Source organism: Aplysia californica, unplaced genomic scaffold (genome assembly GCF_000002075.1).
Source record: "Aplysia californica isolate F4 #8 unplaced genomic scaffold, AplCal3.0 scaffold00286, whole genome shotgun sequence".
NCBI classification, from domain to species: Eukaryota; Metazoa; Mollusca; class Gastropoda; order Aplysiida; family Aplysiidae; genus Aplysia; species Aplysia californica.
In genome coordinates this window covers 668,233-680,398 of record NW_004797556.1, presented here as the reverse complement: position 1 = coordinate 680,398, position 12,166 = coordinate 668,233, and the positions used below count along the sequence as shown (strand labels likewise).

General features: G+C 40.4%; 1 protein-coding gene across 1 annotated transcript in view; it reads left to right on the top strand.

The window, feature by feature from the left end:
• LOC101862282 (protein unc-93 homolog A) overlaps window positions 1–12,166 on the top strand; it is a 127,972-nt gene that overhangs the window by 95,185 nt on the left and 20,621 nt on the right. The window contains exon 5 of the mRNA XM_005101515.3: window positions 7,900–8,035. Within this exon, the coding sequence (XP_005101572.1) occupies window positions 7,900–8,035 (136 nt within the window). The remainder of the gene's footprint in view (window positions 1–7,899; window positions 8,036–12,166) is intronic.

Here is a 12,166-nt window from a genome sequence, read left to right as displayed (position 1 = left end):
GAGAAGAGAGAGAGAGAGGGAGACGAGACAAAGGCTCGATTAGGGCCACGTGAACCTATATTCTATTGTGACCAGAATGTAAAAGTGCTAACTTGAGATATGTTGTAACTTTTGCTAGTAAGTGCTTTTGTTAAGCCTACATATATTATTGCATTCTCAGTGACAATCTGGCATTTTTCCTAAAGCAAGTCGCTTTTCTTTAACTTTCCAAGAAATACACCCAATTCTCCACCCTTCAATTCTTTATTTAAAAACGCGACCTGTGGACTCATCTGCCTCAGCTTATTAGACCAATTTTTGTAGCACTTTAACGCCTTAGGAGGATGAGGTCAGACTCACGTGACACCGGAGGTCACAGTGCACAGTGGCCAGACCATAGCCCGGCTTAACCCCACAGGCTGTGTCCGCCGGCTAATCCAGGATCAACAAAAACCCTGGTTGCCATGTTGACATCAACGAGGGTCTACGCCGGGGGAAACTGGCCCGCACCTCCGGACATTTTGGTGGTGAGCCAGTGCTCTCTCTCTCTCTCTCTCTCTCTCTCTCTCTCTCTCTCTCTCTCTCTCACTCCCCCCCTCTCTGTCTTCCATTCACTCTTTCATTCTCTGTGTGATGTAGCATCGCTGGCTGGAACGGCGTCATGCTTGAGTCTGGGCCGATCTCAAACTTTTCAATTAGACTTTGAGTGTGTCCGTGAAGCTTCTTTTCTTTTCGCCCTGTGTTTGACCAATATTTTGGAAAAACGCGGGAGACGTATCTTGTTTCTTCATTCTAAGAAAGGTGGCTTGCTATTCTGACTCGGATTTTCCAGACTTGGGTGAATGTGTTTGGCAGATCGGGAAAAGTGATGTTTCAGGAACTTTATCCTGCTGGAAATACTGTAGAGACCTTGAACTTGGTGGTCAGTTTAATGCTTCTTTTCTCCCATACTGATTCGCGTAAACGCCCAAAGGATAGACTTGAGAGGAGAGAAATGTCTTTGCGATTGCCTATCTCCCTTTCTCTTGATGGACAATGGAGGTCATCCATCCAGCTCACGAGAGGTCACTGGTTTCTTCCCGGTTTAGAATAGCTCTTTGAGCTTTTGTACAAGGACTGGACCCCCTACCTCGTTGATTTTTGTTGAAATGGATTCAGAGCCTTGTGATTTTCTTTTGAAAGACGTTTGATTACTTCTTTGACCTGATTCCAGTGGATGTTCTGTCAGAAAGGAAATAATTTTCACTTGGAGTGTGCGAGCAATGGCTTCTTCGTTTGTTTAGAACGTTCTTGAAGTGTTCTCCCCACTAAGTCAGGATATAGTTTTTGCTAGTGGAATCATTAGCACAGGGCATTGGTGATATTCTAGAGAACTGTGGCTTCTAGATGGAGTTTAAAGTGTTAAAGAAGACAATGGAGTTGTTGTTGTCAGAGCCCATATGGATTTCATCTGCTTTGAGCAAGGGGAGAAGTCTTTTTCCTCTCTTAACTTTGTTTGCAAATAGGTAACTTGGCAGAACTGCTGACTGCCTTGTTGAAAACATGTGTGCTGTCTTGCTGCAATATTTTATGGGCTTCCTGTTTCTCTACAAGGAGCCTCTAGATTTCGTTATTATTCTCGTAGAGCCTGTCTTTGTGTTTCGCAATCTTTGAGCCAATTGAGTGAATGTAGTTTTTTGGGCTGCTCCTCTGAGAATTACTTAGTCTTAGTCTTCTGGTGTGGTGCCAAAGTTGAGTAGGTATAGCACACTGTCCAGTGTTCACTGAGTGCTCATTGTAGGGTTAGCCGTTTCAGTTTTCTAACGTTCAGTCACATTTTCTGTTGGTTTCCCTTGTGGACGCCACCTGGATTAAAAGTGTGTGTTGAAATTAGAGCGATTGAACCGGTAGTCAATCCAGAAAGTTGCACTACACATGACATTCGTCACTGTATTATTCTGCTTGTCCCTCTCCCTAATAATGTTAGATCATAATGCTTACTGCGTGGTTTCATCCATGACTTCTTGTTACGATTGGACAGATCCACACAGAACCTGATTATGACCACGTCAGGACTTGTCATGATAGGGGCATAATTATGACCTGGTAATGTTGGCATAGCGTGTTCCTTTAAGGGAGAGACGCAGCATCCTGAGTCGGTTGATGATTCCTTTCCGAAGGCTGGTTAGCTTGCGATCAGGTTTGATGTATGAGCAAAACCCATTTCAGTTTTGCGACGCTTTTCGTTGCTACTGCCACACAAGAAGAAAGCGTTTCCATTTTTGACATATGTTAGCGGATCTACAGCTGCTACCCTCGTCTCGCTTAAATTGCAATCCGAATATTGTACATATCGGGTTCTCTTTTTCGTGTCTCGGTCTCTCTTTTCTTGGATTGTCCCTAATCGTACGAACATTCTAGGATCCAATAGGGAGTGACTTTTTTATATTTTCACCGCAAAGAAGGGATCCCGCTGCTTTGTGTAACTACAGTTTTTCAGTGTGCCCGCACTTGCTGCTTCATCACTCGCCCGTCGCCACAGGACTTCTGTTGAGGGGTGGGTGGACCATGAGGTCTTGGCTTGTGTGCGAATTTGTGGGAAAGTTGTACAAATAGTCAAGCTCTTCCTGGCCCAAGTGTATCAAGTGAGAATAGGTTGAACCGGCGTCCCATGATCCCGTTGTGCCCTTCCAAGACGCATTACTGAGTCCTCTTTCCTAGTCGTTGAAAAAACTTAAAGTTTTTTTTTCAAGCAAGTCTCAAAATCAAGATATTTTGCATTTTTGTCCGATGGTCATTTTGTAACAATAATAATAAATAGCGTTTTTACTGCGTGTTTCCATTTTCTAAAAAATGCTCAATGCGCCTTTTATCAAAAAGACATCACATCTTAAAAATTAATCAACATGCGCGTACGTCAAACACAGTATTATGCATAGATAATATAATCTATGTATATGTGTAAACATTTTTATGTGAACAACAGTCTCACAGCGAGGTTGGAAATACGTTCACTAAAAATATACTGCAATGAAAATTCACGAACGATCACAATAAAATTGAAACGTGAAAAACAAGAAACATTCATTAAAACATTCGTTCTATACAGATAGAAAAACTTTTTCGTTTTCCTTCTCTCAGATCCTCTCTCTCTCTCTCTCTCCCTCTCTCTCTCTCTCTCTCTCTCTCTCTCTCTCTCTCTCTCTCTCTCTCTCTCTCTCTCTCTTTGTCTGTCTCTGTCTCTCTGTCTCTCTGTCTCTCTGTCTCTCTGTCTCTGTCTCTGTCTCTCTCTGTCTCTGTCTCTCTCTCTCCCTCTCTCTCTCAATCTCTCTCTTTCTCTCACTCTCTCTCTTTCTCACATGCTATTTCTTCAGTCTCACAATCTGGCGTACACCTGCATATGTAAAACAGATCTTCATTATGACAGGTATGCATTTGTGAATTAAAAATGCTTCAACTGTTTTTTGAATATGTAAATTGTTGGGGAAGATCTTATTTTATATGGGAGTTCGTTTTATAATTGGAGACCATAGAACAAAAAGGAACACTCGCCGTATGTTTTGTAATTTTGTTTTGGAGTTTTAAGAATTAGATTATCAGAGCCTGATCTAAGGCTCTAGGTGGATGATATTATTATAATTCCAGGAATTTTTTAAGATAAAAAGGTGCAGTATCATTTATACATTTAAAGCAGAAAACGGCAATTTTGTATTTGATCCTTTCTTTTATTGGCAACCAGTGTAGTTCTTTCAGCATTTTGTTGCGTGCGCTGATTTCTTTTGTTTTTTTAATTATCAATTTTGCTGCTTGATTTTGGAGCACTTGTACTTCTGATAGTTTTTCGGCCGTTAAACCGGTCAAAATAGCTTTATAGTAATCCAATGTTAATAAAATCAGTGAATTACTAGTGTCTTGGCTGCTGCTTTAGTTAAATAATTTCTGACACTGCCAATTTTCTTAAGCTGAAAGTAAATACTTTTGCTGAGCTGGCTAATTTTGGAGGACATAGACATACTATCATAATCCAACTGAACCCCTTGATTTTAAGACTTCTTTTTGAACAAATGATATGGTTATTGATATCAATTCGTAGTTCTGGGAGATTTTCAATGGCTTTTGCATTTCCATTCAAAAATATTTCCGTCTTGTCGTCATTTAGTTTCAATTTTTTGCTTGTCATCCTTATTTTTATTTCTCGAATACATTGTTCAGTAGAGTTGACTAAATGTGGCAACAGATCGAAATCAGCAACAGGTTGTGTATATATTATGAACAAGCCAGGTCCCAGAAGAGTAATTTCATTGAAACAGAATTCAAGGCTTATTGTTTCTCTCGAAGCTCAGATGTACTAGTGTACAGTCAAAGCTTGATATTATTCAAAGATGATATGCCTCGGCTGTACCCTTAACCCATGGCCATTTATATTTTGTCGTGTCGGGCGATCTTTCGTATTTCTTTTAATTACCCATGCCCCCCCCTCCCATTTATTTCCTGAATGTTCAGTACTTGGATCAGGAATAGTTCCGAAATGTTCTAACCTTTACGGAACATTTTCTTTTTAGTGTCCCGAAAGTTATTAAGTCCTTGGCCTTTGAATTTCCAAAAGCATGTTCTGTTTAGCATTAAACGTATCTAATGATTTAAAGATTTTATTAGCCTGCGTTCACGTAATGAAATTATTATTAATTCTTACATTTTCATAGCGAACTTTATGTGGTTCTTCCCCCTACAGCAAACTGAAACATATTATATATTTCCCCTCCTTTTACAACAACGTAATTTCACTTAATGAGAAAAGCAAAGAGAGATAATTGCAATTAATAATCAAGTGTGGATCAAAGACCTATTTTGTAAGGCATTAAGGTGAGGACGGAACACGTGAACAAAGAAAGATCTATTTTTCCATCGATCCGAGAACGACTTGGATAAACACTGTTAGCTCTCAAATCTAGTCAACATAAATTCAATGAATTCCCCAGTGTGGAAACGAATACCCCAGGGGGAAACAAAGCAGGCAAAAATGGGAAGTAAATGAAATTAAGAGGCAATTTGTTGACGGAGAGTGAGCTGCCATTTCTCTGTCTCTTTCTTCTTCTATTGCTTGGAGGGTAAGAGAGAAGGGGAGAGAAAGAATGAAAGAAAGAGAGAGAGAGACAGAGGCAGAGAGAGATGAGAGAGATAGAGAGGGAGAGTGCACACACACACACACACACACACACACACACACACACACACACACACACACACACACACACAAATACATTCAGAGGTATGGAATAGAGGCAGAGATGGATACTTATGACAATAATATTGATATTAATAATTGCATTTATATAGCGCATACCTATGTTCTACGGCATGCACTATCGTATGATAAATAAATATATAGAGAGAGACAGAGAGAAACGCGCGCGCGCGCGCGCGTGTGTGTGTGTGTGTGTGTGTGTGTGTGTGTGTGTGTGCGTGCGTGTGTGTGTGTGTGTGTGTGTGTGTGTGTGTGTGTGTGTGTGTGTGTGTGTGTGTGTGTGTGAGAGAGAGAGAGAGAGAGAGAGAGAGAGAGAGAGAGAGAGAGAAAGGGGGAGGTATAGAAAATCCCCCCTGGGGAAAAAAAGGGGGGGGGTAGGTGGAGGGAGAGAAAGAAGGGGACAGTCTGAGATCGAATGCGAAAGGTGAATTGGGTTCGGTTTAGGGAAGGGGGAGACGAGTAGGATAGGACAGGACACAGATTCAGAATGTAGGTCATTGCCAACATTTAAGGGATGCAGGGACAACCCCCCCCCCCCCCCCCCAACATCGAGTTCGATCTACCCAATGAAATATCTCCCTTCCACAGGTTTGTTCAAACATCGCGCCCCCTGGCTCACAGGACAGTTAGTACTCATTTACACAGAGCGAGCAATTCCTTACAAAATCGAGCGAACCGGTACCATGGTTGGTGTCAAGCTGGGTGATAGTGCCAGTGACCCAAGTTGGAAACCTCCTGACCTTGCGTTAGCTTGGCCTATTTGGGAAGTTTGAATGCTCCCTTGACTCTGTTTTCTCAGACTATGACTTTGCATTCGCGTGTACTGTGTCTACAAGAACCTGACACTGTTAAAAAAAGAGGTTTTAAGTCCCCACAATTAGAAATTAACATACTAATTGCGGTATGAAATCATAATATAATTAAGCAGAAGAGAGTGTTATTCGAATCTTGTTTTCCTTTTTGGGGTATAATCTTTTTCGCCGGTCTTAATCTGCTGTCTCTTTGTTTTTCTCTCACAGTTACGTTCTTCATATAGTCTTTTCTTTCACGCTTCTCTCGTGCAAATTTTTGCGCGGATTTTAGGACCAAGGGTCTTTCTATGAAAATTTGTGAACGCAATAATGTTCAAAAACAAAACACACACACTAACAACATCAACCCCACATCCTCCTCCCATTGGAAAAAATAAAGCCGGTAAATTATATTTTTCATTTAAAAAATAACTCCGACGGGAATTGTACATGTTAATGCTATCTAAGCCAGTTGCTATTCACAACTCATGCTTTAAATAGAGAGCAATGCAATTCTTTCGCAACTATTGTAGAGGGCACTCAGCCGAGGAACCCCCCCCCCCAAATAAAAAAAGAAAAAAAAAAGAAATGTACACGCCGTTATTTATGCAGTCACATTGAAAGAAAGTGGAGGCCATTTGTCAAAAAAAACAACAAACAACAACAACAAATATACAAACCCTTAACTATACAGACGACCCCCGCCCCACACCCCCCTCCCCCGTAGATATGGGCCATTGTGATCAAGATAATAGAACCCACAAAAGTACAGATCTGGATGTTGCAAAAAAACCAACAAATCACCCCACCACAGTGACTGTTTCAGCGATTTCGTGTCGATTGAAGCGTGTGTGTGTGTGTGTGTTCTCTCTGTCTGTCTGTCTGTCTCTCAGTCTCTCTCACACGCAGAAGGAGAGAGAGAGAGAGAGAGAGAGAGAGAGAGAGAGAGAGAGAGAGAGAGAGAGAGAGAGAGAGAGAAGGGGGGCTGTGGGTGTTCGTGAAAACATGTATACCGTAAAATTAGTCTTGTGGGTGCCAACCGGTTGGTCGTCACACAGGAAGTAACACTTTATTCATTCGTGGAGTTTCGGAATATCCTCGCTCCCAATCTTAATTAATACCATGTTCTCTTTTCTCCTATCCACTTCCTTTGTTAGGGAGTAGGCACACTCGCAAGCGTATGTGTGCGTGTATGTTAGATAGACAGAGAGGCCGGGAAAGAGAGAGAGAGAGAGAGAGAGAGAGAGAGAGAGATAGAGAGAGGGGGGAATGAAGGGAGATGGTGGGTGGGGGTTGGAAGAGGAAAGAGTTCGTGTGACAGGCCGCATTTGTTTCTAAGGTGTAACGGAAAATCCAACGCTAATTGCAGAATGAACAGGATAACATACTTTTGGGAAAAAACAGTTTAAAAAAGAACGTTTATCAACATCACATCCTACCGATCCCCCTTTTCTCTAAGTCTTTGATGATAATTAAACTTTAGAACTGTTTGACAATGTATTGTATTATCTATTTTTCGATCATGAACTAAACAGTGACAAGTCCGTGGCTAGATGGTGCTACTGACAGGTCTTACTCGTTTACTAACTACGTGTGTCTATGTCTCCCACTCTTTCTTTATTTCAAACGCCTGTTATTATGTCGATTCTTCTCCTTACAACAATAAAACACTACTGGCGGGTGCTCTGGTGTGGTTTGCTTCTTCTTTCCTATAAACAATCTATTGTCTTTGTCTCCCCCACTTCTTTTATGTGTTTGTTACTCTCTTGTAACACCTCTAATCTTCGGCACTTATATGGCCTTATTGCGTTGCAAGTGCCTTAAAACTCTTACTTACTATAACTAAAAACACCATAACCTAAGATGAATACGCCCCCCATCTCCATCTTCCTCCTACTTCCCCAGCTGTATGGCACAGACAGTATGGGTTGCTACATCGTGGGCTACATGATGGTCTCATTCGGCACTGGAAACCTTCTGGCGATTCTTGCTCTGGACAAACTCAGGCTCTGCGCCACTCACCCGATCTTCCTCTCTCTAGGTACGTGAAGGCCTAGTTGTTAAGGCTGTTGTTGTTAATAAAGGTGTTGTTGTTGCTGTTGTTGTTGTTGTCAATAGTGCCACTTTTGTTGTTGTTGATGGCTGTTATTGTTGGTAGAGCTGTTGCTGTTGCCTCTGATGTTGTTAACAGAGACGTTGCTGTTTTGGTGGTGTTGCTGCTGTGATGTAATATAAGTTTTAATGATGATGATGAAGATGACGATGATGATGATGATGATGATGATGATGATGATGATGATGATGATGATGATGATGATGATGATGATTCATCTTCATCATCAGGAACAAAGCAATTGGTAGTAGTCAACAATATCTCCTTCCACAAACTAGCAACATCAGCAATAACAAAATATCAAAAAGTGAGGCGACAAAATGTTAACATCAAAACCCAAAGAGAATATTGAAACGTTAATACCGTCCAAAACAACAGCTCCTGACACTTTAAAGAATCACGTATCAGGAGCTTCGTCAACCGTATCTGTAATTCTGAACCTGTTTACACTGTGTCAGAGCTTTAACAATATCGACCTCTTCTACGTAATACCAGAGAAGCTATGTTTAAACTATGAAACACCATCAATCATAGGCAGGATACCACGTAGTACTGGAGGCCATTTAATTGCACCAAAGAGACAGGATGACAAGAATACAATTACAATGTCAAGGGAAATTATTGGAGTAGCAATCCAGGGAATTTCATGTCTTCCGTCTGTTTGCATCAGCCACGAGTAATGAATGATTTCGCTGTCTGGAAAACTAGACATAACTGTAAATTTAGTCCATTCACTCTGAGACGTAAGTTTGGAAGTTGGGTTTAGTTATCGTGATGTTGCAGTGCCCTTTCTTGGCTCAGAATTCAGCATTCTGAAACGTTACTACTTATGAGGATAATAACTTGTCCGCCAATGTATGACGATGGCCAGTGCATCTGCAGATGAGAATAATTTTTATGCTTAATTTAACATTGAGATGCCTTGTACCTTCTGTTTGGCCAATGAGACCAATGCCGGTTGAGACACGTTTGGCCCATTTTATACATTTAAAAGCTTAACTTCCCCTTGCCGGCTTCTCTTTTGGCATGAGCGTTTCTTATTCGTGAAGTCTCATAATTAGCTGCTCACTGTGGCTTCTGTTCTACAGATAGGTCTGTAAGGAGCTAGTTTCTCCCATGTCGAAGTATTTATGTTGAATTCATTCAGAGACATTTTCAGTGTGTCTTTGAAGAGTATTTTTGAATCGCCAATTTTAAGCTTCCATAAGGACAGTTCAGATTCTGAAATGAGACATTCTTGAGACATGACCAGCCCAGCGAAGTTGGGCACTTTTGAATTAAGATAACAGGCTCTTCCCATTTGCCCTTTTGAGAATGTCGATGTCTTGTATGTTGTCCTGCCATTTGATGCGAGCAGTTCTCCTGAATCATTTCATGTTAAAGTAGTTAAGATTCTTGGCAAGACTGTAGCACTCTGTCCAGGTTTTGACACCTTACAGCAGGGTTGGGAGGACCACAGCATTATAGACTTTGAGCTTTGTTTTGCTCTGAGTGTTCGTTCCGAAAGATGCATAGCTCTATTCAAACGTAAAGCTTTTTCTACATCGAAGAAGGTATTTGAAGACTGTGTACAGATATTTCAAGCTAACTACATTGTTCAGTGTTGCGCTATGTATTTTGATTTTAGGAGGGAGGTTCTGCGTATCACCAGGGTCATACAGGAAGATAACTTATGGCTTTGCTTTGTTTATCGTAAGTCCAACGTTCTCATTTGTATTTGAAAAGAGATCAACACAATTATGCATGCAGGATTCTTCATTGGCAAATAATACACAATTACAGGATAATAAAAGTTCATAGACTTGCATCATGCTAGTTCTTGTCTTTGCCTGCAACCTTCGAGAGTTGAAGACCTTATTATCCAGTCTGTACGCAGCAGGAGAGCCCTGGAATGATTTATGCATCTACACCTTTACCAGTACTATATATAATGTATCTCGACTTTAATTAAAGATAGATGGGTATTTTTTCATCAAAATGAAATATGAACCAGCTTCAAGTTGAAACCAATCACAAAATACGGCCAAAAGTTGACGAACACCTAATTTCATCGCGTCGGAAAACACACCCACACACACATACATACATACATACATACATACATACATACATACATACATACATACATACAAACATACATACATACATACATACATACATACATACATACACACAGAGACTCACACGCACACACATAATATGTATACATATGTGTATATATAGCGGTGTCCAAAAGGAACTTGACAATGTAATCACTCAATTATCGTGCCTTGCAATACCCACTCATGCAATATACCAATTTAAAGCTAAAAACAATTCTGCACTGTCTGACACGTTAATATTTCCTCAATGTTAAGAGACTCCCTAGATATGGTCACTCAAAATAAAACTGACCTTGAAAAATCAGCCTTGACAAAATTGTACGAAATCAAAGGCACGTAAATTGTCTTTGAGCGTATATTGAGGATCATCAATACTTATAGAATGGACATACATTGCATATCCAATGAATAAAGAATTTTGTGTCTGCAATGAACAATATTTAATTTCTATAGTTTCAAACTAAACGGAAAGCAAAGCTATCATACTCGTAATAAATACCACGTAAAACTTGGACTTTACGTTAAATGTGGACATTGTTATTTTGCTAAGGAGCCATTGGTTTTAAGCTGGACACGAATCCTTTGGGCATCGGCTCTATCAAAGATGGACATAATTATTTGTCGTTTCATCACAAATGTAACAGGCAGTGGCAAAGAAAGGGTCTAAATTGGGAGCCAAGTCGATTTTCTCAAACTGTTGTTTGATGGGACTTCACATACGTAAAGGATTCATGGGTGCTATATGCTGATGACAACTTCAACGTTGATATGGTATGGTTTTTCAAGAATTGTCTAGTGTCATTGCCCTGTGAGAAAGTGTTTTGCCATGCATAGGGATGTCTACTTGAATGATAACATGGCCAAAAGAAGGGTAGGACATGACGCACGCACACACACACACACACACACGTGTGCGATGTAGTCAATTAAACCAAGCCATTCGGAGATTCACACAAGGGCGGTTTAGTTCCTTCCACCCCAGACCACCCTAAACCATGGAGCTTCGTGGCCTCTGGTCCTCATTAACTGATTATTAGTCCAAAATCTAATTAACACAGCCATTTGCAAAGAAGGTTTCGTTCTTTACACGAAGCTAATTGCTCCAAAACAAAAATAAAATCATATTAATGAGCACTTCACCTTTCACTTAATCTATCTCGTAGACTGGAGGTCCGTCGGGGCACTTTTGAAGATTAGGCCACCAGCTTCCTCCACTCCTTCCGGTTTTCAGCTTTTCAGAGCGTGTCTTTGAGTTCCAGGCTTGTCAATTTTTTATGTTGTCCTCCCAACTCTTCTTCAGTCTGCCTTACCTCCGTTTTCCCTGTACGCTCATTTGTGATTTTTTCTTTGTATGTGATATCAAGGATTTTTCGTTAGCATCTCATCTCCACAGTTTTGATCCTTCTTCCAAGGTCTGCATTCAAGGTCCAGGATTCACATGCATACAAAAATACTGACATAACCAGAGAACGCACCAGTCTGATTTTTGATCGGATGGTGGTATTTATGTCGTTCCAGATAGTTTTCAACTTGGTCATTGTTGCTGAAGTTAAGTAGCACAATATACAATGTTAAATCCATGATTTGCATGGTATTTTTGGCTAATCTGTTTTTTAATATGTTTAAAAATATCATCAAAAGATGCTGTTTATTGCAGAGACAATAATATTCTCTTTTCTTTTGATACTCATTAAATGTACATTCCACCAACGGTGATGCACCTCAATACACGCTTTTACGTTTCTTTGATTTTGCACAATTTTGCCAAGTCTGTTTTTTTAAGGTCAGTTTTGAGTAACCATATCTCGGGCATCTCTTAACATTGAAGAAATACTATGTGTCAGATGATGCAGAATTTATTTAGCTTTAAATTGGTATGCTGCAAGGTAGTGCTAGGCTTTAACGCGATGATTGGGTGATAACATTATACAGTTTCATTTGGAGGCCAATGTATATA